This window comes from Buceros rhinoceros, unplaced genomic scaffold, assembly GCF_000710305.1.
Source record: "Buceros rhinoceros silvestris isolate BGI_N320 unplaced genomic scaffold, ASM71030v1 scaffold5847, whole genome shotgun sequence".
NCBI classification, from domain to species: domain Eukaryota; kingdom Metazoa; phylum Chordata; class Aves; order Bucerotiformes; family Bucerotidae; genus Buceros; species Buceros rhinoceros.
The window spans coordinates 28,427-52,795 of NW_010420309.1; the positions used below are offsets into that span (position 1 = coordinate 28,427).

The following is a 24,369-nucleotide window of genomic DNA, read 5'->3' on the forward strand; positions in this document are numbered from 1 at the left end:
AATGCCTGCTGAATTTAACAGTAAGATATTTGCTGACTACAGTGGCAATTGCATTAGGCTATGGATGATAAGGATGCTCAAAGAGAACAGCGCCACTTGTTTGATTTTATGATTCCCTTTCTTTATTATCCACAGACTGTTTTCAATCAATGTGCAGTATATAAATGGGAATTATATATGATAAGCATATAACTATATATGTGCACATAGTTTTTACGATTATGATGAGGCTTATTTTCCTTTTGATCTACAAATAGTGCTCTCAACTGACGCTAGTGTGAAACAGCTTTGTTATAGTACAAACATAATATTTGACAGCAGGAGATTTAGCTAGTCATCCATTATGGAGGGAACACAATCCCCAAGCTATTTTATTCCTATTCTACATCCCTTAGAAACATTGACATCACCAGTAGTCATTGCTAATAATCAAGCGCAAATATTCATTTTTCTGCATCTTGAACAGATTTTGAATCCACAGTCTGATCCCAACTACCTTCTGTGGACTCCAAGTCTTGGCCACATGCATTTCACTAAAGCAGAGGAGCTATCATTGCCGTCTGTGGCAGTCAGGGCAAGCAAACTTTTGCAATCTCTCTAAGCCATGTTAATTCCTGCTTAGGAGTTGATGTGAGTTTGGAGGTGACAGTACTCCCAACTTAGTTAAAGCATTTTAAGAATTTAGATATATTCGACTTCAAGAAAGAGACCAAGGGGTGATTTTAACAACCTTTTGCCACAAAGATCAGTTTATTAGATTGACTACTCTTCAATCTTATTTCAAAGTAGCAAAGCACTAGCCTGTTAAAACCTTCCAGGTCTTCACACAGAAAAAAGAAAAAGAATCAGAGTGCTAAGTCACACAGCAGCAAAGCCCAGGAAAGTTCCCAAGCAAAGTTTTAGATTTCTTTAAAATTTAATAATAACTGAAAAAAAAATAGATTTTGCTATCTTTTATTTTCTTCCCATAAAATATCAACAATATGCTTTCATCCTGTTCTGTTTTGGAATATAGTGCATGGAGATCCATGTAGCCAGGCACACAGAGAGAAGGTCCTACAAGGTCCTCAAGAGACCAGTCTCCATTCACTGTATTTTAGTGTAAAGGCCTATTGACTGATTGACACACCTTGAACTGCACCTCTGATGCAATGGATGTGGGAGTCCCTTTGAACTAAGTTTTGTATTCTGTGGACCTCAGTCGTTTGATGACATAATTTTCAGATAGAAGGAATAAATAGTAACAACAAATAAAATTATTGTGTGTTTAGGAAAAGTTCTGTCTTAAAATTGGCTCAAAGCAGGCATCTGAGAACAATTAAGCAAGTGATCTCTTGAGCAATCAGTAACAACAACCAGACAGATCACACACAGTTGAGTGCTTAGTAGCTGTGCAAAGCCAAGTTCAATTAAGACTAGTTACATTTTGCAAAAAACTTTCCACTTTACACTGTTTGATGCAAGTATTTAGAATGTCTACAACAATACATACAACTGCTGAGGCCTAATCTGTGGAATTATCTCGCTCTCACTGAATTACTCAGTTTATGGCTGTGAGGAATCTGCAGTGACAAACAACTTCTGTAAAAATTTTTTCTGTTTCTGGCAAAAATTCCAACTCTGTTTTGTCCTTGTTGATATTTACCTGCTACAAGTGGAGCTGGTTGAAATAATTTTGTGTGTACGTGCATTTGTACACTGGACACAGCTCATCAGAATACATGGCATTTCTAGCAGAAGCAGCTTACAATTACAGAATACTCACAGCTCTTAATGTCTTTGAAATGTAGCATTTGATGGTACTCAGCATCAGTGAAATCATAAACATGCACAGGAAGAACAAATGGGTAGAACTAAACAAACTCATATTGTTATAATTTTTTAAGGAATTACAGTTTAGCTTCACTGAGCATGCTGATTATTCAAATACCAGTGTGACGGGTTCCTTCGAACGCAAGAGAATGCACCCCTGCAACCTTCCTCCTGCGCATCTACAACAATGCATGCCATTTAGCTCTAAAAGCTCCTTGGTTAACTTGTATCCAGCACAACCACTAATGAGCAACAAATTTAGTAATACATGACTGATTACTCACCTCATCAACTTGAGGATCCTGAGCCTGAGCAGCACTGGGCACTGGGGAATCACAGTCTGGGCTATAATGCTCACAATAGTCATATGCAGCTCTGGGGTCTGCTATAATCAACAGCTGCTGGATCTCACCCTGCAGGAAAGCATACACAGATTAAATAACAAAAACAGTCTAGAGTTCATCGGAAGTACAGTTTTCATTCAGAAAACAAAACCAGGCACATAATACTTAGATATTATATTAACATTTGTGGTTATAAATAACATAGCTATTTAATTTCCGCTGCTATTCTAGAAAACATCTTAACTATTGTTGACATGGCAAAACAATGCAAATTAATACCGAATGACTAGGTGCAAAATTCTGGCTTAAAATGCCTGGTTTGGAAAGCAGAGGGTGGGAAGGTGTAACTCCTGCTCTGTCATTTTCATGCTGTTTATTTACTTCTTCACTGGGAACCAGTCTGAATTCCTAAGATTTAATTCAGGGTACTTCCTATTAGCAGCATGCAGCTCAGCATGCAAGTGATCAACAATACAAGTCTGAGAGTTTGCATCACATCTGTACTCTCAAAGAAGGGATAAAATAAAACAAAATTAAAAAGGCTGTACCAGAGACACAGTTATTGGAATAGAAAATAATTAAGTAAGCACTGTGTAAATTCACACTAGAGAATGTGTTGAAACAAAAATTCTAACAGCTTACAATGCAAGTGATCAACAATACAAGTCTGAGAGTTTGCATCACATCTGTACTCTCAAAGAAGGGATAAAATAAAACAAAATTAAAAAGGCTGTACCAGAGACAAAGTTATTGGAATAAAAAGTAATTAAGTAAGCACTGTGTAAATTCACGCTAGAGTGTGTTGAAACAAAAATTCTAACAGCTTACAAATGTTATTTTCATCTCTATTCCCAGATATCGTGCATAAAACAAACATCACAGTTAAAAGACCCATCAGATAACAAAAACGGCTCTGCTGAGATCCCCTACAGAGACCTTGTCTGTTTATCATCTTCCACAGAAAGCTGCCTGGTAAACAGTGTACTTCCTAACACAGTGGTACCATTCAAACCACATTAGGTAAATTATGGCCAACATCTCCACTATAAATTTCCTTATTCAGGAGCTTCTTATGCTGTCAGAAAAATAAGGTTGTGGCAAATTGGCACATGCACTTTATCGAAACCCATTAACTTAAATCTCTCAATATTTCTCCAGAAGGGGGAATTCTTAACATTTAATATATTTACAATACCAAAAATGGGGGCAAAGGAATAGCCTTGTTAGTATATCTGTGCGTATTTTGTCTTTAAAGAAAAAATATCATAACTGATGGAAATGTACAGCTGGGAAAATTCACAATAATCTCAGTGTTTCCAAAATCGCTTTAAAACTCTTGGAGTAGCCTTTAACAAATTAACAACATTGGAGAGTATTTTAAAATAGTAAAGATAAATTTGTAATGCTCCTTCCTTTCAAAAAAAGAAAAATCACAGAAAGAAGCAAAACCCCCTCAAATAAAAAGAAATTGAATAACCTTCTGCAATTTTCCTAGTACTACAACACTTTTTCACAAAATTAACATAAAATATGAAATACTTAATTTCTTAGCACATAATGGCTATACATTACAATTCTGGTTTTTACAATACACTCAACTCATTTTACTTGATAGACTCGTGTATCTCAGATTACTTTAGAGCTGGAATATATTTCTTTCTAAACTTCCAGAAATACTACAAATGCAGCGGCTTGTTCCCCTGCCGGTGGTTCTAGACTCTCTTTTATTTTCCTTAGCTCACTAATGCCTCCCGATTTGGACATCTTCCTACAGAATCTGCTATGCATACAGAGGAATTCTGCCTTTGGTTCCTTACACGGCTCCCTCAAGAGTCTGAGTACTTTGAGGGGTTTTGAGCAGTCATTGTCAGCCTGGGTTATCTATAGCCCATCTCCAGCAAAGTGTTTCCAAAGTGCTCTGCCCTTCCTCTTTCAGCTGAATTAAAACTAAGCAAAACAGAGGAACTAGTAACTGGAAGACAAAAGGGGTAACTCTTTTCGAGCAGTCATTAGCGTTAGATGTGTAGAACCCCTGCCTTCACCCTGTCGAGCTCAGGTCACTGTCTTCCTACACGGCCCCGAACATGGCCTTCTGAGATAGCCATGCAGATCCCCATTCACACAAGTGCGCCAGCTAGCATGAGTAACGTTGAAACTGCTCCTGAAACTACTGCTGTTTAGTATAGTTCGCTAAGAGAACCCACGGCGGTGAATAGAAGCAGTATTCTGGAGCTTGCTTTGTGCTGACCGTGAATGCCATGGAATTTTGGCAGTGGGTTTTGTCGGATTGTGTGTTTACAAGAAGCACTCAGCATGCTGTTACCACTTGGCTTAGATGTCCCTAAATTGGTTAAAGCTGTTCTTGATCCATTGACTGTACTTCCCAGCCCTGCCTGTCTGCCTGTCACGGGTCTGCAGAGAGGGAGACACTCAGAAGTCTTGCACAGTGTACATAAATAGCTAGTGGCTACTCAGGTGTGAGAAGTTTACTGAGGAACAGATTGATTTTACATTCGTCATCTCAAATACTATTTTTTCTCTTTTTTCCTTCAACATCTGCTTCAAAAATATTTCCAGTGAATTGTTCTTTTTCTGTTTTTATTTTTCTCTCTTGGCTAATTAAATGGCTTCTTTGAGTATTTGTATGTAATGTATTGACCATGCTCTTCCACTAGTCAGTGAAGAGCTTTCATTTCAGAAAAGGTCAACCATTTCAGCACATGAAATTCCACATACATTATTGTGGATTTCATTAATGTGATTTAATTATCATTCTAAGATATTTGTTGGACATATCTACACTCTTTAAGAATTTTCCACAGAATGACTTCAGTCTTCACAAACACATTTTTTTATTTTAATTGCTTGATTTTGTGAGACTGAAATAGAATTTTATAAAGTTCTTTGCTAATAAACTACAAATACTTAATTTGGCTATACTTCACGACCTAGAGTCATAAATTAGGCACTTAATGATCTACCTGAACAAGTCCTAAGAAATTTCAATGAAGATATGGATAAAATGAGGTCATGGGTTATTAACAAGTCTAATAGTGGGTCTCTAAACCAACACTGGGGAATCTAAACATGCATGCATATGTGCATATTCTTATTCTTATATGAAAATTTCAGGAAAAAGGAAGTCTCACAGGATAGAATCATGGGAACAAGAGAGGGAGAATAAAGGTAGGGAATGAGCTAGGAGAGCAGAGTAAAATTTACAAATACACCTGAGCATCCTTGAAGTACTCTGAAAAGTGTATATAGAAAAAAAAAGTTCAAAAGGCAGCTGCGTATATAGATTATTTCTATTTCCTTCTCTATGAGATTGTTATGACCACCTTGGTTACAGTGAAAGACTGATCAGGCAATTTCACAGTTGATACAAGTCAAATGTTTTAAGTCTCTGCTGAGCCAGCCTTTCACCATGATTTGATGTCATAATTGTCATGGATCAATTTGGAGTCTTAATATTTAGTTTGGATATATATATATACACTTTATTGAAATAGCCACTAAGCTGTTGTCAAAGCCAACGCATAACTGACAAAGTCAAGGCATAGTTGAGTAATTAAGTGCAATGTGGAATAAAAATATTTAAAGTCTATGGTCATTTTAATTCCTCTCTTTTGGGAATCAGCCCATAACTAAAACCAGAAGCTTTTGAATCAGCCTTATATGAAAAAAGCTGCCTGAGAATCATAAAATATCTTTCTCATAAGTTATGCCTAGCATGCAAACATGGCACAGAAGGAGTACTTCTGTAACGCTGTCCTAAAAGGTACTCTACCAAATAAGCTACTCTTTGCAGAATCCTCCAACATAATCGAAAGGTGTTAATTAGATCTCAGGAAACATCCTCTCTTTAGTGGCATACCACAGCAAATGTGGAGAACTAGGCAACAGAGCTATAAGGAGAATATGCTCAAATCAGTTCAATGCCTGCCTGTTCAAACAGCTGCACAGACTTTAACTGTCCTACCACAAGGGACAGCTCAGCTGTGAATGAGAAGCGTGTGGGAAATTCAGTCACCGAAAATTCCTCCGTGAATCTTACAGACATTCCACAGTGACATTCTAGAAGAAGAAAGTTTATGTGATGTACACTTCCAGGATTTGTTGAAAAACACACATCGCAAAATAATAATGCACAGGGTGGGGTATTGCACAGAAAACATAGCCTCTTGATACGAAAACAGTTTGCAACACTAAAAAATAACGCTGACTAACAAAAAATGGAAATAAAGATCCAATTTGCAGGAAAGCAGTAGACTACCAAGTTCTCTTTTCAATTTTACTGACTTTTTCTTGATGTAATTATTGCTATAATTAGCCTCACGGTAGTTATTGCTGTATTTTTTAGAGCCTTTCTTAGATTTCTAAGCAGAAATCAGAATAAGGAAAATCACCAGTGTCAGATTTTCTCAGTGATATAACTTGTGGAGGGCCTGAGAAGTAAGGAATGAATTATTTTATCATTATAAACAATAAATATTAATGGTGGATTATTATCCTAATTATGACTTCCAAAAACGTCTTAGGTATTATCTCTTTTCTTGAAACATTCTCTTTTCCTTTTAACTATGTAATCTTACTAATGCTTTATAAATACAGTGTATTAGGAAAGTATAACCATGAAGTAGTGCATTTATAGCCTATTTATCAGCTAAAATTTTCTGTCATTGATAAAAGGCAAAATTATTAATTCTTACAAGGCTATAAGGGCACTATATGAAGGAATCAGTGCCGAAACTTCTGGTTTTTCCAGTATTTTAAATTTTATGGTCTAGTTCCCTATTCCTACAAGAATCTCAAAGTTCAGTTGAAGAGACAGATTTTTAGGATATCTCTTTCACAAGAATCTTAATAAAACACTAACCCTACCAGACGAAAATGACCTTTGTCGAGGGAATAGCAGGTAAGCATTACTCGAGAAGCTCTGCATGACCCTCTCCACAGAAGCAAACTTCGCAAATTATTCGAAATACTAAAAAAACCCAAACCAAAACAAAAAAAACTTCTAAGATCAAGTAGGAGGCTACAAAACAATGTGACTGGACAAGAATTGAGAATTCAAGTTGTTTCTTATTGTAAAATAATAAGATTTTCTAGAATTATTTAATTAGTGGAAATGAAAACTCTTTCCAGCTCAACAACAACAACAAAAAAGTAGCAATTATCTAAATGTCTAATCATATATTAGAGGTTCAGAAAGACTTTCCACAACTAGAGCGGGGGGTTAGTATTAGCAAAATACCATCCTTTTGATTCACATTCTGGATAAAATGAGTACCTCTTCTGTGCTTAAGGATAACTAGATTTTAAAGATGACTACATAAATGGTGATGAAAGCATAACGAAACCAGTACCAGGCACTGTATCAATTCATGAGAACAACACCACTATCTTTAATTTTCATATGATCACTAAAGCCTAAGAATTACAGAGTGAACTCTTCAGTAAATCAGCAGAAATCCTAACCTGTGTATATATGCTAACTTTAATTAGTTATGTGACAGTACAACTATACAACACTCCAAAGAACAGACGTCTAGACAGCCTGGATATTACTATAGAATTTAGAAAAACTGCTGCAGAATTCATTTAATCTTCCTGTGAAGATTCGAGGGATTGAATAATTCCAGGGGCCTTTAATATAATATTCCGTAACCCAAGCCCATTACATAATATAGCTAGAGAAAGATATTTAGAGCTTGCCAGACTGAAGGACTATAAAAGCAATAAATTGTGAAAGCAGAATTCTGTACAGGTCAAAGTTTCCATAGAAATCAATGTCTTCTTGATTCTTTGAAGCTGCAGGCTTATAGCAGTATGTATTCAGCTTAATTAAGAATTAGGCTGATAAACCAATTAGAATTTTCAACCTTCAAAACATAGCTGTTCACAGACCAAAGTCTACTGCAATTCTTGGCTGAGAAACTCGATTGTATTGCAATGCCTGTATATAGAGCATGTGCACATTACAGAGACCTGTAACCAAGGACATCTTATATTCTTGATAAAAGACCTGCAAATCTGTTGCATTGTCACTTATCTTTGAAACCTCTTACACAGCTGTTGTTTAAAACTTAAAGGTATTACACACAGTATTAAGTGAGGTGATAATAAATCCTGTCTTTACAATTTGCTTAAGGTGAAGTGACAGGTAGCATTTTTTTGAGCCCAGATTGTTAATTTTAAATGTAATTAAAGCAGTTTAGTTAAATGACTATTCCTTTGTTTCTTGGGAATATTCCCTGAAAATTAACTTCAACTCCAGTGAATTACCAGATCTTTGCCTTCTTTTCCTCCTCCCTTCCTGCTTCCAAAAATAAGGAAAAGAAACAAAGAAAATAGAATTATTTACTTTTTTTTCACTGAGCATAAGTTTGGAAAGAATATTAAAAAAATTAGAAAATACCAAACCACCATTCTTTCAGACTAAAAAGAAGGCAGAACAAAACAAGCCAAATAGAAAGCTTTGATAAAAAAATACTGGGGTTTTTATTTGGTGCCTCTGAAATGGAAAAATGGATTGTTTGCTTTTAATTCTTGTGTTGGGATTTTTTTCCTCCCAACACCAGCAGTTGGCCACTTCTCTGGTGTTGATAGCTACAAGATTGCTCCTAAATAGTTTTGCCTGGAACCTATCACATGTTTTGGTTTCTGTCCCATTTATGTTAACCATTACTTTCTCAAGTGGCACACTGAACATTTAGTGGGTCACTAGCAATTACTAAAGGTGACTTACAATGGGAATCATTTTGGTTATGTCTACATTATCTGGTAGTGCAGCTCAACAGGACAGAATAAAACAGAGGGTACTGACGTTACATCATTCACACTACATGCCTTTGGAGTCGTTTTACCTGGGGATGGCTTCCCTATTCTACTTTAGCCGTACAGCAATTTTGGTCAGTCAGTAAAAGCTCTGTCCACTCTGCTGCTGCTGCCTTCTTCAGAGAGCATGCCACAGATCAACGGTCTCTGTGCGCTTGCACACATACACTTCCCACACTTACGGATGTGTGATGGATGGTTACTCCTCTGAAGAGATCCGTATGATAAATACTAATGCTGACCAGGTACTATCACTCGGTCTTCAACTGCTCACTCAGGCTATTTAAAGGAATCCTATGTTGCTCATAAGTGTATGAATGCTTTCTTAAAGAACACGTGTTAATGCCTAGTTTCACAATCTAAACCCTTCATTAGCAGAGGTTACTGCAAGGATTTAAACCCATAAACTGTGTGCAGTTAAAGCTTTCGCTGGCTTTAAGTAAGAGTCTTATATTCATCAGGTTTTGCTCATTATACTAATTTACAGCACAGTGCCTAAAAAATCATGGTATTGGTCTGACGTGGAGTTTGTGAAGGGAAAAAGCCTCTATAGGGAAATATCTGCATAAAGACTCAATCATTAACTTACTGTGTAAGAGTTACTGTGAAAAACTACTGTATTGTCCACACCAACAGTACTAAATGAGGAGTGACAAATCCTTAAAGCTGGCAAGGAATAAAAAGATCCCTGCTATTTATCAAACATTTAAGCTACAAACGTATTTCAATGGATACAACTCAAAATTCTTTTACTAGGTGCTATGTACCAGCATCTGAATAATTTCTTTTTTTTCTTTTTAGTTTTTACATTATTGTAAGCATTCTCTTTGTAGCAAGCACTTACAAACCAGCCCTTCTTGCACTATGTATTAGAAAACACACGAAGAGATTCATTTCAAATGACACGCGAAAAAGTTTGAGGTATACTGTGTCAGTCATTCATAAACAAGCCTGTACATATTAGTCCCACTTATATCAACAGATGCACTTCAGTGAGCAAGGAAGTGTTTCGCAACATAAATGAAGGTCTCATAATTTGGCAGATAGTAGTACTAGTTTCTAGATAGAGTAACTTTATTACTTTAAGACATATTCACAGTTTATAATTTGCTTCTTAAGCATTTGTATGCACCTGATGCTTAGAGCTTGCACACATTCAATATTTAGTTCATATTGATTTCTATATTAATTGAGCACAGTTTCGTACAATCTCAGGTTAGCACCTGTATTCAGGAATGAGCAGCAGGGAACTCCAAATTAGAATTTCTTCATACAACTACCCCTCAAAATTTGGAAATACGTAAAATAAATCTTTTCTTGCTTTTAAAGCTAAACTAGAAGATCTTTCTGAGGGCACTACTGAAAAATGCTTCTTAGCTTTAGCACCAGTAGGTAAACTTACCAAGGAATGTTATGTTCGTTGAATATACAAACATAGCAAATTAGGTAGTCATCTATAATGCTTTTAGGACACTAATCAGCCCTTTCATTCTTTCCATAGTGATCTACCTGATCTCTGGACACCCTGTATGCTTAATAACTCAGAATTATTACACAAAAGTTACATTAAAGCAGTGATGTCAAACTCATTAAAATGTATGGATTTAAAATTTTCCCGTGTTCTATAACATATTAATATGGTAGCAATAGTCAGACTGCCAGAATCAGAACACAGAAACCAGAAGTTAATATTAGGAACAGAAAAAAGTAAAGGAAATAGTCAAGAATTTACTTTCATTAAATTTTGTTGTATTATAAGTTTAAAATAACACAGTTAGAAATGAAGAATATTTGATCCACTCTGATGTAAAACTGTTTTAAAATAAGTGTAAAATATTCTTCATAGGAGCAATATTTGTTCTGAGGATTCTAAATGAACGGTCTATCCAAATATGCTAGAGCAATGTGACTGAAGAAGTCATTCTTTTTTCCAAAGATAAAATCAAGTTGTCAGGAGGTCATGATAATAGCTCATAATAATACCTATTTCTGACTTGTGTGCATGCAAGAACTCACTCGTAGAGGTTTAGATGTGATCTCTAAGTGAACAGGAACTTACGATGTATCTAATTGTTTACAGCGCTGATTCTGACAGTGCTGAACTCTGCTTTTAATGGGAGTGAAATACCTTAACGATGCAACTGGTTATTTGTGCCGTTGTGTTATGCTGTATGAATGGGTTCAGGACAAAAAGAATCCCTGGCATCTTCAACTAATCAGGTCACTGAAGCCTAAGATTTCTTTATATTTATCTACAGGTTAATTATTTCCACAATTTGAATTTCCATCTGATGTAAGGAGGCTGAAGAGTGCTCCTCCATTCCTGTGATCAAATCATTAGCTTATTATGTCTAAAGCCATCATTACTACACAAGATAAAACAGCCTTTGTGATGCACGCATACAGTATTAATCCTTCTGACACTCTGTGCTGTGTATTCCAACAGGTCACTGCCCACTTTAAGTATTTCTTTTTATGTGATTCCTACATGTAAGCTAATAAAGGCATCAAATGTCATATGGAAAGGCTATCTTATACAGTTATTTAGCCATGACATTAGATTTAAGTGTTTAAGGCTTAAAACTGCTCATTTCTGGAATTTTCTGCACATAGAATAAGACACATTGTGTTATGTATTTCTTCAGTGCCTCTGTGTGTGTGTGTGTGTGTGTGTGTGTTCAGTACATGGTCTCAAGATACAGCAGGGTTCTCAACACAGAAATACTACCAAGGAGAGGCATGGAGCAATCAAACATCACTTTGTGCTACCATGAATGAGATAAACAGAGTATTTAAGACACAACCAGGAGACTTCTAAGCAGAAGACAAATTTCAGGGAACAGCCCCAAACTTTAGAAATTGTAGCAGCAGCAGCTAAAGGACAGAAAAAGTCCTGTTAATGAAACAAAAAGAATTCTGTTTAGAGAGTAGAAAAATGTGACACAAACTCAAGAACTAGATTATGTTTTGCTTGGCCAGACTTTGAAGGACAGACATCATTAAAAATTCACATGGCACAGTACTTTGTGAGAGATATTCTAATTGCCTATTTTCAACACGTTTCTAGCTACAGATTCAAATAACTGAACATAGGTACAAATGGACCCATGGCGGCTGTACAGTAAAAGACAAAGCAGACACCTACCCCAAAACAAAAGACTGCAAGCTTCTAGTTTAAACAGAAGACTTCATACTAAATCTAAACCCCCAGCAATTACTAGAACAGCCTTACAAGAATATAACTAATTTATCTGAATAAAGCAAAAGAAAAGGGGTGCAATCAGTTAAGTAAGGAAACCTCATCACTGAGGGAATATCGAAATAGACATCACAAACGTTAGAAATGTTGCTGTTCTCAGTGCTGAATGTTAAGATTCACCCTGACTTTACAGACAGCTGCATGATTTCTTTTATGAGTCCAAAGCCATCTCTCTTCTTAGCGGATCTCAGCTGGAATTGAAGCACTGACTTGCCATATTGAATTTCAGTGAAAAATCTGACAGAGGATCACTAGCTTCCTTTTTCATCCTTCGACATGTGACAAAAACCCTCAGAGAAAAGGATTTTTTTTTTAATCATTCTAGCAAGTTCTCTTAAAGTTATATCCTCATGTCTGTGTTGACTTCATGTAAGTTTGACTTCAAGAAAAATGTGGTATTATTTTGGGGGTTTCTTCAGTTAATCTGCTAATTCTTATTTTTTAAGTACCAATTTCAATTTGCCTAGTATGTCTTCACCCAAAAGATGCTAACCAAAAAATAATTGCATCCTAGCATGTCCCTTCCCCTCTCTTCTTACTCTACAGTGCTTGAAAGAGTGGAGGGAATTGTATATCCAACTGCAAAAGGTATGGATGGAGGAAACTCCTACTCTAACAGTTCCTCTACAGTGATAATCATTTTGCCTTAAAATAGTTACTCTGTGTCATGACTCAAAGTTTCACCTTTCTTTCTGGGTGGCTAATAAACTTTGTGACAGATAAATGACATAGCAGGAAATTTTCACAACTACCATTTTATTTACTCCTTAGACAGCCTATGCTCCTTCTGTATTCCTATGGAATGGTCCTAATCTCTCTTTAACAAAATTTTTTTGGAAGATTTAATATTTAAAACTATTTACAATATAGAGGACGGATATAATGTCATAATAGTCAACAACTTCAGAGATGAAAGGCCCCTATATGCCTCTCTTCTATTCGACACGTTACTTAATGCAAATGATTAAAACAAATATCTCCCTTTATGCACATATCATCAACCACTTATTTACAAACAGCTAAGCACAATTGTTTCAGCACCCCTGAAGCTTTAAGACAGGTCTTTTTATTTAGCAATTGCACTGAGTAAAACAAACTAAACACCAGTGTTCAGTTATTGTGTACTTCCCTCCTCAACAAATTTAAAAATGGTTACAAACTTTGCAGGAACAAGAGAGGGTCCATTGCTTGAGTTTCTGTTACAATCTAAAAATCTCAAATCACTTTAAAATGGTAACAAAATATTGGTTTATCTACTTCTATTCCTTTTTTTCCTGAATTCTTTTTATTTATATATATTAATATTGCACATATTTTGACAATTTATTGCCAAGTACTCATATTGTGGGACTAGGTTTCTGATCTAAGAAAGAAAATCAAATGAAAATTGAAAGTAATTATTCCATGTGAAAACTGAAAATCCTTGTCCCACGGCAGATACGGCACCTGTGGACTCCATCTTCAAATGGAAACTAATGCCCTTCAGATGTGCAAACTGTATTCAAGACTACAGATAAATTAGGCTGTGAATATCAAATATATCATACTGATAGACCCATTAAATCATCTCAGAAACTTCCCAATTCAAAAGGCTCATGTTTCATCATGGCCATGAAAATGAAAGATGACAACGACACAGTGTTACACTCAAAATTGGTATTTCGTCTCTTGATGCCTATGCAGCTTCTCAGGAATATGCTCTGCTTAATGCTAGGATTACAACTCTGGACATTTATGGAGCACAGATGTTCTGTACGTGAGCTTATCTACTGATCTGTATTCGTGTTTTTCAGTTTTAATATAAATTTGACAGTTTTGACACTTGTATAACAATATTACAAAAGAGACTCAATAGCGTAGATTTAAAAAAGCTTCATTATTATTAGCCTGTAAAAGCAATTGTTAACATAAGGATTCTACCTAGAAAGGCCTCATGATTGGCAGTCACATACTTCCTTAGAGGCATTTTACCCTTCCTATATGTACTTCTTGGCCAGTAAATGATGGAAACATATATGTCCTTATTGCCTAAGTATTTTCCAGTTACTGGAAAGAGTAGTAAGTGGGATAAACAATATAACGGATTCATATTACACAGAAAACTTTCCAGGTCCTTCTCCCCCTCTCTCTAACACTGTTAAGCATGCACAAATATCTGTAAATGTTTAAGAGTGTCAGAAATAAAATTATTCCGTTTCATACTACTGAACTTTCCCAGATTAATTCTCCTAAATATCTCAGTTATCTCAGCACTAGAGAGAAAGGCAAAAAAGTAAGCCCCTTCCAGATACAACATAATCTAAAGGACAGAAAAATGTGTCATATCTTCCAACAATAGAGACACTTTCCTGGTTTACTTTTATTTCAGCGTGTCCTAACCAGTTCTATAAATCAAAGCTTCTATATTATACCAGCTTTTGTCCTAATTTTTTTTCTGCTTTGCATTAAGAACTTCACTCAACACAATATCACTCATTTCCATTTGTTCCGTATTGATTTTTACCTCAAAAACTTCTTCATCCAGAATCCTGGTTCCAAAGACAGTGATGCCATTGGTGTCCACAACTGTTTTGTCACTTCTTTCAAGCGGTTTTGTCGTTTTTTTGCTACAGTCAACAATCATTGTAACACTTTTTTTCTCCACACTAATAGCTACTCGATGCCACCTATTGAGAAAAGAAGTCCATAATTCCACTGTAATTTATGTTCTTAAAACTAGGTCATGTGTTCTTATCAAGGCAGTTTATTGCAGATTGTGCATCAATCAAGTCACAGATAAAATTTTAAATGTCTCCATTTATTTTCTTCTTTCATACGTACAGAAATGTACACAATGTTTTGTCTATTGACCATATAACTTCTGTCTCTTAGTACAAAAGAATCTCATCTATAGCTCTTTGTGAATAACCTATGTAAGTTCAAACTGACTTTCTCTGAAGCTTTCCCAAGAGAATATTAGTAAACGCAAATTAGAAGCCAGTGTACTGTTTAAATTTTATTAGATTGAATGATCCGAGAGCAGATTTTACTGTTATGAATGTACTCGATTTTCCAAATTACTTAAGGAATTACTTGTGAAAATATATTTAACCCAGCAGTTTAGTCTTTGTTATTCACATTTTACTATTTGTTCTCTAAGATCAATCAACAAAATTTTACCATGTTATTACGCATTTTTGAATGTATCCCATAGCTTTAGAGATTTTTCAAAGACGTACAACTGTTCCAACACAGATGCTTTTCCAGATATGTATACTTACAAATGTTTGCTGATATTTCTGCAACAATAGTTTTGCCTATTTAAATATTCACCGAAAAGGGAAGGAAGCAATTCAGAATACTGACAAATTATTTGTTCTCAAGGGTATTTGAAAATATTTTGTACAATTAGCCCAACTATACCATGTTTTTATGAGACTTTATTATCATGACAGAACACACTGATCTAGAGAGCCTCTCAACTATGACAATTTAAATATCTAAGAGCAAAAGCAGGCCACTCTGTAATCTAACTTGGAGCAAAACATCAAAGAATCTTTGATGCGCCATGGCAAAAAGTGTCAAAGTTCGTCATATTAGCAACTGGTAAGAGGAACACTGGAATCAAATTATTTTCACAGGCATTTGTGGCACTAAGATTGTCTAAATCAGAGGGACAGATTAGATCACGATTACAAAGACCTTCTGTATATCAAAAGAAACACCTCAAAGCTAATGGAATCTGACTGCTAAACAGTACCACTGAGCCAGAACTCTAATTCCATGTTTTCTCTGGAATGCAGTTAAACATTATCCTTGTAAAAGAAAATTGTCCATGCATCCTCAGGCACATTACACTGCTTACACTTCTTAAATAGTTTCTGAAATGAAGAATGTTGTCCTAGATACTTCACAAAGTAGCTGAGCCAGAAGAAAATTGTTGGTCAATCTTTTGAAAGCATGTGGAACCTGAAAGCATGAAATCTTAGCTCACTGCGGATAGGACTGACTCCAGTTGTTACAAGTTGTATAGTCTCACCACAGGAGATTGTATGAAACTAAGATAGTTTTGATTTTTTTATTCTTATCAGCTTTTCAATGTTCTGGGTGAAATTGTGAAATGCGTGTCAAAGCTTTGTTATTTAGAGGAAGTAAACGAAATAAAAGGTTTGCTGCTTTGTTTTCTCACCCCTTCTTGCTAGGGAAATGCATCAGGTTTATGTTTCATGGTAATTCCATTCTCGAGTAGTAAAAGGGCTAGAAGACAATTACTTTTTTCCTTTTTTATCCTTTATTGCTGTATAAACTTATTTCATTATAATTGAATTTTCCCTTCCTTCGCTTTAATAAAATTTCGTTCTGTGTATCTCTGAAGATGTGGCTGCTCTTTGTGGACTGCAGCACAATAAATAAAAATCCATGAAAGGATGAGTGTCCACTTACAAGCACTAGAATGACATTCCCAGACAATGGTTGCTTGTCTACAAAGAGAAGTTGGGTGAAAAAAGAAAATTAGCAACTGCATTAATAATGCCTGAGATTGTCTTTACTAAGGGTGCAGTATAGATCCTTGCCACGCTTCACATTAATTGTCCAATTGTCTCATTCTTCCCAGATTTCCTTATATATAGGCATCTTAAACCATATTATTTACCTGCTGTTTTGTTTCAGGATAGGAGAAATTCTATTTTATTCAACTTTTCTTCACTCTGCCTCAAATGGACATGACAGCCCTTCTAGTGAGACTATTCCCTGAGTCTTTTTGAAAACACAGTTTCTGTATTGCATAAGAACAATCTTCATAGGTTTAGTTTTGGTAGGTTTAACTTCTGGGACTATTTATTCGCTCTTGATTTATGAAATCGCAAATAAGAAAGGTTGTTTGGCTTTATTTGTAGCTGTATACACCATTTGAAGCTGGAACTGTATTCTGCTGCAAAGGTTCTCTGATTTTGTACCGCAGCAGTCCAACCAGCTAGAAATTGTGTTACTGATTTCCTCAAATATTTAAGATAACGATTTGTAAAGACTTTAATCACATATACAGTGCTGTGTGGTATTATTTTTCATCTTAAAATTTCACACTTACTTGCCATCAGCAATGTTGACCGTTCTGAAAAGAGGGTAGTCTTCTGGGGCTGGTTTTCCATTTTGGTCTTCAAACAGGAAGACAGGGGATCTACCCACTTCAACACCCACTTGCTGAATTCCTTGCTCATTGTAGATAGACAGAAGAAAGGACTGGATACCCTTTTTAGGTTTCACTGTCATTAATACTGAAAAATCTTCTGGAAAATCTCCACCTGTAAACAAAGTAACATATGCAGTTACAAATTCAGAAAAGAGTAAACCATTCTTCGAAGGTTTACATTTTTCTATCAGCACAGAGGATCCTGCATACATATTGTCGGGGTTTTTTAATTCTCCAAAATGAATGCTTTAAAAAAAAAAAAAAAAAATCACACTAGAATTTTTTTATCTCTTTTTTTCTTTCTGGTCTTGCTTTAATTCCTGAAAGATATCATAGAATCACAGGATGCCAGGGTTTGGAAGGGACCTCTGGAGATCACGTGGTCCAATTCCCTGCTAAATCAGGTTCACCTAGAGCTGGTTGCACAGGACCACATCCAGGTGGGCTTCGAATATCTCCAGAGAAGGAGTCTCCACAACCTCTCTGGGCAGCCTGTTCTAGTCCTCTGTCACCCTCAAAATAGTTTTTCCTCATTTTCAGGTGGAAATCCCAATGTTCAATTTTGTGCCTGTTGCCCTTGTTGAACTTCATTCAGTTGTCCTCTACCCACCCCTCCAGCCTGTCTAGGTCACGCTCAATGGCCTTCTGGTGTGTCAGCAGCTCCTCCCAGTTTTGTATCATCTTGTATTGCTGAGGGCACACTCTGTCCCTTCATCCAGGTCATTGATGAATATGCTGAACAAAACTGGACTCAGGACTGACCCCTGGGAAACACCGCTAGCTACCGGCCTCCAACTAGACTCTGTACCACTGATCACAACCCTCTGAGCTCTGGCATTCTGGCAGTTCTCAATCCATCTCACTGTCCGCTCATCTGACCCGCACTTCCTAAGCATGCCTTTAAGGTTCTTAAAAACATGACTTGTAAAACTAATTCATGTAATAACACAAGATATTCAAGAACCATGATCACTTTACATTCATTATTTTTTCTATTCATCTTCTTTTTAATAATATTCTAATTTAAAAACATGCACTACAATTTCATTCTACAAAATAAGTATTGTATTATAGCAAGTATGTTCCCAGGCACTTCACCTCCCTTGATAATCACTTGTTTTAGTTTCTCTCTCACAATATATATTTGAGTGTTTCTGGGATAATATTGTGCATAACACTGAAAAAATTATAAAAGTAGTTTTATTTAATAGGAGCTTAAGGCAAAATCAAAGAACATTCATTTAATTTTCATTTATTCCCTGATCTTTCTCTTTGAAGAGATTACCTATCAACCACTTTTAAAACTTTTCAAGAAAAACTAAACAAAATTAAAAGTGAATATAGCTTGTTTACAAAGGAAAGACTGAGGTTTGTACTCAGTCTGCTCCTGTTTCACTTTATGTGAAAGTCTATTAACCTTAATAACAAACGAAGTAAGACTGAGATTCTAAAATTCAGAATATACATTGGATCCGTGTGGCTTCAGCTTCAATTTGACATGCAAGAAGCAGAGGGATTAGAATCTAATGATAATGATGGCAACGAATATAACTGCAACTTTGTGTGTATGAGTGGGTAAAACAGTCTTAAACATTTTAATAATATGATACATTTTAATGAATTAATATATTACATTTTCTTCATAAATTAAAGTATGTAAGAGTTCAACATGCAAAGGTGATTTAGGAATTGCTTCTTCAATGGAGAAAATATAAGATTGTTTTCAAGACAGGTTGTGTGGGAAAAGCCTTTCAAGATTCTACAGTCTTCTGTGAACACAAGCTAGTGAGGCATTAACTCTTTAGTTACACTATTAAAACAAAACACATAAAATCTTCATTGCTCTTTAAATTACATACTGCTCTTCTAAAAGAGGAACTCCCTAGTCTTACACTTATTACATTGTCTGCTGCAATGCTGAGTTATGTGCTTTCTACCATCTTTTAAACTTCTTTTATAGAAGGCCATCGAAACACTGTAGTAAGATAGACCTCTTTAGGGCTTTTTTTGACATCTTATTTTGAAGGGATCAAAGCTCAATAGGAATATTTAATTTACTCTGGTGAGCCTTTGGTCAAGCTTTTTCATTTCAAAGAAAAGCTGTTAGTTTACAGATTACAGTAAACTGTTATAACTTTTACTGTCAGAATAAACAGATAACAAAAAAAGGAAAAGAGAAAAGATGGCTGTCAAGAAAGGCCACAGAAATTATTTGAGAAGTACTGAACACTTGCCCTGTCTGCACTGTTAATCAAGTGTTTTATCTTGCACCTATATCGTGTAATTACAAGTAAATTTCCTCCAAACACAACTTTGATCGAAAAAGTAAAAAAATTAATGACATTCTAACATGTAAAGTTGTATGTATTGCTATGAATACATAGTTCCTGGACACACATCTGGTATAGCTAGCAAAGGCTTCTAACTACTTTTAAATTTCTTGTTTATTGGTATGGTTCTCTTTGCACAACAACCAAAAATAACAGTTGGAGGGAAAATCGCTAGAAAAATCTTTGTATATGCCTGGGTTGCCATTCCTGTTACTTCCATACGCTTTTGTAAAAGATAACTAAGATCAGATAAACGAACAGTAAAATAAAGATCTTAGGAGTTATATTTACAATTATATAATGCCTTCCAGCCAGTGAAATCAATACCTCCTGTATGCTAGGAAGTTGGTAAATATTATTAGATCAATTTTTAAAAGATGGATATATTGATGATTCCAGCTTTGCCATTCATGGTTCCCTTTGAGTTACAGTAGCTAAAAGATACCTATGCTTCCTGATGAGTTACAGGAGTTAGATGAAAGCAAGCATAGGATGCACTACAACTTGTTCTGTTTAGTTAAAACGATGTCTCACAACTCGGTCTTATCTTGGATACCTTCTGTAGTCTTTCCACTACTACAGAGAATTAAGGAAAAGGGATATGGTCACTCAAATATCTTCTAAGAATAATCTCTGGAAAAGAACTTCTTGTGGTGGGAAAAGGAAGATTGTTCCACAAGATTCAAAAGGAAGTAATGGCTATAATCACCTCAAAAAAAATTGTTTCTAAGTTCTTTACTGAAGTACAGAGTAGCATGAAATTTTCCTGTATTAAGTAAAGTTTTGTGGTGGCTTCTTTTTATACTGTGAGTGAGCAATGCTTTTTATTCATCTTCTGCACACGGAAGTGTTGCAACAGATTGGTAAAAATCAAGCAAATTCATTCCAGTTGTAAAGCAGAAACTAAAAGCATTAATAAGAAGGGTACCTAAATTAAGGAAGTCAAAGGCTATAGAAATTTAGATGTCAGGCAACAACATGAGGAACTTATTTGTTCTGGCATTCAAGAATCATATGAACAGTTATTACTGCAGCTGCCAGATCTTCTTATGCTACGATTTGATTCGTGGATAAGTGCAAGTCAACCCAAACCCTCAGACTTCCAGCCCTAGGCTCTTGGGTTTTCATGTAGCAAAAGGTGCTTATACTGTTCTAAACATTAAAAAAAAAAAAAAAAAAATCAGTGACTTAAAGTCTGTTTAATCTTTTTTCCAGTTGTATTTGAATGTTCATTTAAACTCTTCTGTTGTACCACTTGGCTTCAATGACACACATTGTAAAACTCAGACTATAAAGGTGCCAACTTATTACACTGTGCAACAGTGGACAGTTTTTCAATACAATGGATCATTTTTTGTATTCTTTAAAGAAACAGCAGCCCATATTCTGCTAACCTTATTTAGGTGAAGTAGAAATTAATTATACATATAATCACACTAATATCAGCAAGACATTGCAGACTGTAATGTGCCATTCAGTGAATGATAATTTCAACTTGACAGCTCTGTTAACTATATGGAACTTAGTTGAGATGATACACTAAACACTGAAGAAGAATATAAAAATAATGCAAATATTATATCAATATTAATAAAAATGGAAAATAGTGAAAATATTATATCAGTGATGAATTTTGCTTTTATCTTCTTCCATGAATAAAACAGTAAACTGATGAATTAAGTGAACATTTAAGTTATGCTTGAACTGCGTATAGCTGTTTCACATGTTGTTCTGGGAATGCGTTCTTACTACATGACAATGTATGTTTCCTCCTTTTATAGATCTTGGATGATATCTATATGATTGCTACTCTGAAAGACAAAAAAGAAAGTATTTTCTTTGCCAACATTTAATCTGCAGGTTTATAGACAGACTTGTTCAAACTCTGCATTGAGCTATCAAAGCAGAGAAATAAAATGTTCCACAATTTTGGTTTGTAATATTCTCATAATTTCCCCCAATGAGTGTGGGTCAAGTGACAAATGACAGCAAAACAATTGAACGAAAGTCTCTGCTCAACATCCAAAGAATCTTTTCCAAAATGTGATTATTTAATTTTAGAGAAATTTGAGAGAAGATGGAATCACATTACCTGCTATCCGCAACTAGCCTTGTTGAATCCCCCAAATACCCAGATACTCTTAGGTAATTCTTAACAGATGGTGCTTCTGGGAATGATTTTGCAATGGCCAACCACAACTCATTTCTATCACTGCAGCATTACTCCAGGAAGCGCTTCCTTTAAATGGACTGCTGAAACTGGAGGAAGCTTGCCAAAGCCACCAAATAAGCTTTCCATCACATACCATCATGAAAGAACAGGTAATATGACTTACAGGCCAATTCTGCCAGTGACACAAAATTTGATGAAGAGCTTTATAACTGAAGCCAATAAAAATTGATTCATTCAGTGGATAAAGAGCATGGCCTGTCATTCGTGTGCAGGCCCAACTCTAGGGATAACAGAAGTGTTTTGTGGTACTGATGATGGAATACATGCTGTGCTTTACGTACCATAAAAACATTGGCATTAATGTAATTCGCCAGAGTTACAGCTTTTGACAGTCTTACCTGGGTACAGCTGCTTTGTTGGGGCACTGAGCTGTGCAGCTTTTGAAACTCTATAGGCAACATCTGATCCTTTTGAATCCCTTCTGTTTGTGCAAAATCCTGCTGTTCTTGATACTCCTTCTGGTGAATTGTGAAATTCTAATGCTTTTAACACATCAACAGGTTCAGCTGAGGGAGGAAAAAAAAACCAACAAAAAGAATTACTCATCTTGCAGCCTCTAAAAAGGATATTAATTTCATTGCAAAAGCTTATGTGTAATCAGCACTAGCTGCATCCTATTTTGATTTATTACAGATTATCCCTACATCAGAATACTATTTTAGCAGGATTACTCATTTTTAAATATATGAATTCACCCCATCCAATGTAATTGTTACGATTAGATTTTCAAACTACTGGACTACACACTGAAAATCACTGTTCCCAAAAGCAGAGAATCTTGGTGATGGAAACTTACAACGCATTGAAAGAATGAGTGATTTCTAAAAAATGGAACTGATTTTTAAAAGTTTGTACAAAAGTTTCAGAAGCACACAGCTACTAATAATCTGCTATCGAAAACTTGTTGAAAACCAGGGGTGCTACTGCACTGATATTGATACAAATTTTTTTATATATATATCCAACAACAAAGCCTTAAGTTCACCACGGCAAAAAGGCCAAGTACTGAATGGACAAGCACACAGAGGCAGTGAGAGAACACAGGTAACCTACTGCACATCTCTTCTCTTAGAAAAAAATGAGATGTTCATTCTCATACCACCTTACATGTCATGGCTTCGCTTTTTTTTTTTTTTTTTTTTTAGTGGAAACAGAGTTTCAACAGACTGGGTTTTTTACTGGTATTATTCTGCAGGTTTTGTCTGGAAAGGCAGTTTTACATGACTTTGACTGTTAAAGCTGAGAAATGTGTTTGGTAAATCTGACCCTTCCTCACATCTTTGAACTTCACTCTGGCATTAACTATAGCTAATTTATTCTCTGTTATTATTCATTTTATGTGTCAATGAATATCAGCTTATGGCCCAAAACTAACTCTGTGAGAATACTCAACTCTTTGAACAAATATTTGCAAACAAGTGAAAGAGTTTAAAATCATAGGCAAAGTGATTCTCTAATTAGAGTCACCAATGGAAAGATTTCTACCTTCTTTTCTTACTGTTTGTACAGTTCTAGGCAGTGTTACTATTATTTTTGTCACTGCAGTTATCTCAGAAGTCACTGTAGTATTTTCACTATCAATAATAGATGTGAACAAAGTTTAACTAGCTCATCCTATTCATCTCCTGACATTTCCAAATATGAAGAACTCAACTTTGTGGTTAAGACTATCTTTGAATAACCCCAAAAGTATATTCCTTAAAAAAAAAATCTGACATTTTCTCAATCAGCCTAGAATACACTTCTTCAGTCTTAAAACGTATTCACAAGAAAATGCTTGTGAGCTTCTTTAATATTTTTTCATATTACGAAACTTCTCATTTTCCATCAAATAATGTTACCAGATATAAACCAAACAGCCAATGTTTGTTGCAGGCTAATACATTTAGAATGAATGCTACGGTATACACCTGAATTTACTTAAAATCTACATATCCTCCAGATTTAAGAAACTACGTGTAAACATCCTCAAAAGAAAAGTTTCAATAGCGTGCAAATTCTCTCTGTTAAGTACCGAGTAAATAATTTTCATGGATATAATGTACTTTCTGTAGGTATTCCACACAATTCTGAAGGAACTGCCTTACTTTTTTTCTGTAAAGTGATGGCTATTTTTGCAATACCTATAATAATTTGAACCAGTAATGTCATGTCGAACCAGTAACTGGAAATATTAGTAAAAATTCCAAGTCATTGTATAAGTCAACCACTGCTACATTCCTTTTTCCTTTGCTCTTTTCAATAATTTGTACCAGATTCTTCATTATTTTTTAGAATAATGGCTGTTCTTTGCCTGGATGACTGGAAGAGTATTCAGCCATAAACAAGATTATTCATCACTCCCTGCTAGTTCTGCTGCTAAAAAACTTCCAGACAAGGAA

General features: G+C 35.4%; 1 protein-coding gene across 1 annotated transcript in view; it reads right to left on the bottom strand.

Moving 5' to 3' along the window:
- LOC104496174 (collagen alpha-1(XI) chain-like) overlaps positions 1 to 24,139 on the bottom strand; it is a gene marked incomplete at its 3' end in the record, with an annotated part of 52,389 nt that extends 28,250 nt beyond the window's left edge. The window contains exons 1-5 of the mRNA XM_010139255.1: positions 24,076 to 24,139; positions 22,327 to 22,494; positions 17,324 to 17,537; positions 14,759 to 14,921; positions 2,097 to 2,225 (exon numbers count right to left, since the gene is read on the bottom strand). Of these exons, the coding sequence (XP_010137557.1) occupies positions 2,097 to 2,225; positions 14,759 to 14,921; positions 17,324 to 17,537; positions 22,327 to 22,494; positions 24,076 to 24,139 (738 nt within the window). The remainder of the gene's footprint in view (positions 1 to 2,096; positions 2,226 to 14,758; positions 14,922 to 17,323; positions 17,538 to 22,326; positions 22,495 to 24,075) is intronic.
- Positions 24,140 to 24,369: the final 230 nt, after the last annotated feature.